Here is a 6,000-nt window from a genome sequence, read left to right on the forward strand (position 1 = left end):
ACCCGATCAAATGCTTTCTCAGCATCCAGTGAAATTGCAAGAGCCCTATAATTGCAAATCTTGCAATCTACACCGAGTAAACTTATAGGTCCGTAAGATGTACACAGATCTGCAGGTTTATCCTTCTTTAAGATCAGGGATATATGGGCAAGGTTTAAGGTGGGTGGAAGTGTGCCCCTCTCACGAGATTCTACATAAATTTTTAATAAAGGACCCACCATAAAACTCTGGCCCAAACCCGTCAGGGCCTGGAGCTTTTCCACTCTGTAAGGATTTGATTGCATCTAAAATTTCCTGCGCCCTAATAGGACTGCAAAGATCTAATCGACTTTCCTCTGATTGTATAGGGAGATTAACATTATCAAGAAACAATTTTCTAGCGTCTACAGTATTTTGACACTCAGGGGAATATAAGTCCTGATAGAACTCTTTCATTATTTTGCTGATAAGTTTAGCCTCGAATTGTAAAACACCTTTCTTATCTTTTAGAGAGGATATTGCATAAGAGCCCTTTTTCCCCTGGGCAAGTCGGGCAAGTAAGCGTCCAGGTTTGTTGCCCGATTCAAATAATCTATGCTTTGCATAGAATATTGCAGTTTCCGCTTTCTGAGTTAGTAGTTGGTCCAGGGCTGATCTGGCTGCATCCAGTTTTTTAAGCACAGAAACAGACGAGGATTTCTTAAACTCCCTCTCCAAGTTAGTAATGTTGCGTTCAAGTACTAATTGTTTGGCTAAGGTGCTCTTCTTTTTCGCTGAGGTGAAAGAGATAATCCCCTGAGAAATGCCTTACCCGCCTCCCATAGAGTAGAAGCACTAACCCCCGGTAAGTCATTTGTAGAAAGAAAAAGTTCCCACTGATCTTCTAAATATTTTACAAATTCAGGGTCACTAAGGAGAGCTGGGTTTAGCCGGGCCAGTGTCTAGACAAGGGATCATAATAAGGTGGTAATAACTCCATTGAGACTGATGAGTGGTCTGAGAGAGCGCATGTGTTGATCAAACAACCCCGAGTTCTGTCAAGGACAGATCTAGAAACAAACATGTAATCAATTCTGGAAAAAGAAAAATGGGGGTGTGAGAAAAATGTAAAGTCTTTCACATGTGGATTACAAACTCTCCAGGCATCAAAAAGACCAAGATCTGAGCAGAAGTCCATTGCAGCCTTTGCCATTTTTGAAGGTGGTTGAGATTTTGGTGGATTATAATCAGTTTCAGGACTCAAACCACAGTTAAAATCCCCACCAATTATTACGTGATTCGGACACACAGAGGAGGTTTTTGCCAGAAGGTTTGAATAAAACAATCTATCAAAAGTGTTTGGTGCATAAACACTTCCTAATAGAATTTGCTCCCCATATAAAAGCCCAGTAATCAGAATAAATCGTCTGTCCGTATCCCTTACAATAGTATTTAGAGTGAATGGTAGATTTTTATGGATCAATATTGCAACGCCTACTTTTAGAGTTAAAAGAGGAATAGTAAATTTGTCCCACCCAATCACGCTTGAGTTTTAAGTGTTCAGAATCTGTGAGGTGAGTCTCTTGCAGTAATGCAATCTGCACTCTATCTTTTTTGAGTGAGGAAAGTATTTTGTGTCTCTTAAAAAAGTGATTAATTCCCTTGACATTGAGAGTTATAATTTTAATGTTACTCATTGTAAAAGTTGTCAGTCATTGGACAAAAATCGTCAACCTGAAGCAAACAAAAGACCAATCATAATAAACTTTTAAACTTTTAACATAATTTTTGACGATTTTTTTGGATACGAATAAACGGATCTGACCGATCAGACCTCGGCATTTGGTGAAAGTACGCTTGTAGCTCAGAACAAACATTGGTACTAAATAACAATAACATAACATGTACAATGATGTGGAAATAATACTGTTTTATAGTATTATTATTATTATTATTTATTTATACTATAATTATACTATTTTAGCTCAGGCACACAGATAGATGCAGCTTCAGCTCCTGGATCAGCTTCTTCTCATGAGGATTGGATAAATGCAGAATATCTGTGCCGTACTTTTCTTGTTTAAAAACATCAGGGCCAGGTCATCGTGGCTAGATGTCGACTTCTTTTTTTAAATTTTTTAAGGACATATTTCCTGTAACAATGCAATTAGTTCAGTGTGCGTATATACACTGAACACGTATGTATATATGTTACCAAAAATTCATAATTTGCTGTTGCTTTTTCACAGCGCGCTCGGTCTCGGCCTTAGGTCCTCAAAGACTCTTGGCTCAGTTTGTTTCTGCATGATGTCAATCAGAGGCAGCCAATCAGAAGAAAGTTGACGTAAAGAAAGAGGAAGGGAGTTAATTTTACAGTCACACTCGGTCAGGCAGTGGTTGGTCTATAAAGGGTTAAGCAGAAATTCTCTTTCATTATTTACATTCAAAGTTGAGCCACAACCTCATAGATTCGAAACACCAATTCCTCCACAATTAATGATGTAATTCAGGGGTGGGGAACTCCAGGCCTCGAGGGCCCGTGTCCTGCAGGTTTCAGATGTGTCCTTGATCCAACACAGCTGATTCAAATGGCTAAATGACCTCCTCAGCATGCCTTTAAGTTCTCCAGAACTAATCATTTGATTGAGGTGTTTTGACCCAGGGTGAGATCTAAAACCTGCAGGACACCGGCCCTCAAGGCCTGGAGTTGCCCACCCCTGATGTAGTTGCTGCAGGACATCAGTTTCATGACACTTTTCATAAAGCAATAGAACCAGAATAGAACAAACTGAGTCGAGTCCTCGATTACAAATGTGTCGACAATCTCTCTGCGTTTAAGAATTGGCTGCAGTCGGTTTGAGTCGGACTGTAACTGTAGACAGGTTGGCTCCCACTTTGAGACCTGTGTGCAATCGCCTTGCAATCTGAAGCAGTCCAAGAGGTTGAGCATGCGGTTGAGGGCATGTCTTAGCATGACTATGAGCAATCAATCATTGAATTAAAAAAAGTAATGCAATCATTGGGCAAACTCCACATTTTCCTTGTTGCAAGGAGGCTTCTGTCCTATTTTCACTCTTGCTGAGCCATAAGGCAGCTTGTTTTAGACAGAGCCGAACCAACGCCAAGAACGAGATAAATAAGGATTCATCTTGTTTAGGGCTGCCACAAACGATTATTTTGATAGTCGACTAGTCACCGATTATTTTTGCGATTAGTCGACTAATCAGATCATGCATCCATTGGATGTAAAACGTACAGCTTATTGCACCAGCATGCATCTGCTCTTATATAACTATCATTAGCTTACAGCTAGAAGTGTTTAAGGTCTGTGCTAACTAAAAATAAAGACAAGATGATAGTTTCTTAAATTTTAATGAAATTTGCAGATTGTTTCGTTGGAGTTTAATAAACTCAGCCGTCTGCTCCTTGCTATCTAAAATATAACGGGACACTGCAGTATATTCTCGAGGATCTCACACTTCTGATAATCAGTTGTCTGCTTGACGTTTATTCAGCTGTGTAAAAACAATACAATAACATTTTTAAGTTATCTAAGTGACTTATGTATGTTTAACCTGAGTAGCGAAAGACAGCTGTGGGTTTGAAAACGATTTGCCGGGAGTCCGGTGTTCTCACGGCTCTAGTGAGCCTAGCCCCCGGCTCGCTATCGAGCTAGTGGGTAACAGACGTCTCCGAAAACGTCGGAGCGCTTTTGAAAATATGTGGTGTCTTGATAAACTGAGCAGATATTTGAGGTTTACACAGCTACATTCTCCTCTGAAAATATGTTAAACGTTTATTTTGTGACCCAGAAAGAATAATAAGAGTAATATTAAAACTAACTAGCTGCCGCCATTGTTGGAAACTGAGCTGGGCCGCGCTATGAATTCTGGGACAGAGCTGCTTCTTCTTCTTCGGGGTTTAACGGCAGCTGGCATCCTTGTACATGCAGTGCTGCCATCTTCTGTTTCAGTCTTAAATCCTACTACTTATTCTTGCGTCTTTTGTGCTCTAACAAAGCTTCAAACGACGTCGTCGACGATTTTGATAGTCGACGTAATCGTGACTAGTTGACTAATCGTGGCAGCCCTAATCTTGTTTGGAGCTGGGATCGTGCAGAGCTGCTACAGGGGAGAACAAGAATAAACATATGGAGCCTGAAATGAGCAGAATTTCAGCTTTTTACATACGAGGAGAATTCCCCCCAACACCTCCTGCATACACCCGTCCCTAATAACAAAAGACTATAAAACTATTTAAATGTTACCTTTTGCTTTCATTGAAGTTCATGACTTTGCAGGTATGAGTCAGACTCACGCGTCTTCCTTTGTGCTGCAGGGACAGAGCGATCTGTTACGTGGGGCTAAGATGGATTCTCTGGATGCCCTGAGGCAGCTGGCTCTGGCCTGTGAAGCCTGTGGACTCACCTCCTCCTCTTCTTCCTCCAATTCCTCATCCTCCAATTTCTCCACAGTTGAGCTGCACTACTCCTCCCACCCCCTGTCCGGCCGCCGAAGCAGCACACACGGCAACGGACGCATCTGAGACCCACCTGCCCACCCCCCCCCCACCCCCCGGGTCCAACACACTGCCAAAGATGAAAAGGGATTGAAAAGAGTAATTACAGAGGATAGCAGACAGAAAAAGAAAAGAAAAACCTGGACCTGGGTGTGTAAAGCAACAGATTAGACATAGATTTCTCTATGCTAGAGTGTATTCCTGTATACAGTGCAGTAAATGTGTAGACTAAAGCCTTACGGTGAGTCCAGCCTGCAGAGAGGCTCCTCATGAATGTCTGCCGGTGGAAGAAAGACGTTAAACACAGGAACTTAATTTTCTGAGAGCTTAAATCAGCATTTAAAAGTCAATAGTTTCTTCCTCATTAATGAGGAAATCAGAGACAACTTAGTAGTTTGTGACACTGGAGCCCCAGATGATGACCGTCATATTACTGGTGTTTCGTTTCAGAGGTGAAGTTTTGGAAAGGAGCGAATGTAGAGCTGTTAGTTTGGCCTGTCCCTTGGGAAGGCAGCAAAATTGCCTGTGTGTGTTGGAAATGGTGGAAAGGTGCAATAACAGATTGAGAAAACCTCACAGGTGGAGAGTTGCTGATTACGTTAGCCTAGAATTTTAGTATTTTAGACGTAGCTGCAGAAACGTTTGCAGTTGCTTAATATTTAAAAGGAAAACTGAGGTTTAATCCAGTTAGGATGACCACCGATCAAGTAGAGTATATACTAACATGACTGACAGTTAGTGTTATGATCACTAACCTCTGTCCTTTCACCTGAATAGTGGAAGTATCCTTTTTCTGACTCGTTCTCCTTAAAGCATAGCAGTGTCTGCCTAATTTCTTCACAGCTTTCGAACAAAATGAGCTTCAGATGGAGAAAAAGGATCTTATCTCAAATATGAAGGCTTATTAATGAGGTTTGAGAGTTTGGAAAGGTTGCAGGTCAAATCAATCCAGCCGTTTGTGTAATGTATCGCTTCTTTCCAGACTGCAATCTCTTAACCTCTGTAGGCCTTATCTGCCCTGTTTGAGGATTAATGCACTTACTAGATGCCCTTGTATCTCCGAGTACACTCACACATTTCTCCTTCTGGTTTGTGTGTTTGTGCAAAGAAAGCACCAGAAGCTTGCACACACACACACACACACACACACACACACACACGCAGGTTCTTATTATCTCCACGCAATGGCCTGTGGGGCTGTTGGCATTTGTTGTTTGTTAGTGTGGTAATTGGAGAGGATGTGTATGTAGTACTGCATGTCTGCTGTGTGGATCTTGTTACCACCTCACTATGCTGACATGCGGTGTAATGAAAGCTCAGAGTCTGTGGAGGAAGAGCGGCTTCCTGCAGTTTAGATGAAGTTGACTACACTGGTGTAGCAATAATTTCAACTAAAGTAATACACAAAGACTGTATAACTCAACAATAGAATGAACTGTGCAACTCAGTTATAAAAGAAATCAACTAAAACACATGTGATATGATGTGTGGCAGGGGCTGTTCATGGTTGTGTCAGTGATGGTG

The 6,000-nt window shown here is 41.4% G+C and overlaps 1 protein-coding gene across 1 annotated transcript in view; it reads left to right on the top strand.

Annotated features, from left to right (window-relative positions):
• plcl1 (phospholipase C like 1) overlaps positions 1-4,509 on the top strand; it is a 127,255-nt gene extending 122,746 nt beyond the window's left edge. The window contains exon 12 of the mRNA XM_085248944.1: positions 4,297-4,509. Within this exon, the coding sequence (XP_085105070.1) occupies positions 4,297-4,503 (207 nt within the window). The 3' untranslated portion in view covers positions 4,504-4,509. The remainder of the gene's footprint in view (positions 1-4,296) is intronic.
• Positions 4,510-6,000: the final 1,491 nt, after the last annotated feature.

This window comes from Mchenga conophoros, linkage group LG16 (assembly GCF_057382185.1).
Source record: "Mchenga conophoros isolate Kocher_MC1m ecotype Shallow Benthic linkage group LG16, M_conophoros_male_GT1.1, whole genome shotgun sequence".
NCBI classification, from domain to species: domain Eukaryota; kingdom Metazoa; phylum Chordata; class Actinopteri; order Cichliformes; family Cichlidae; genus Mchenga; species Mchenga conophoros.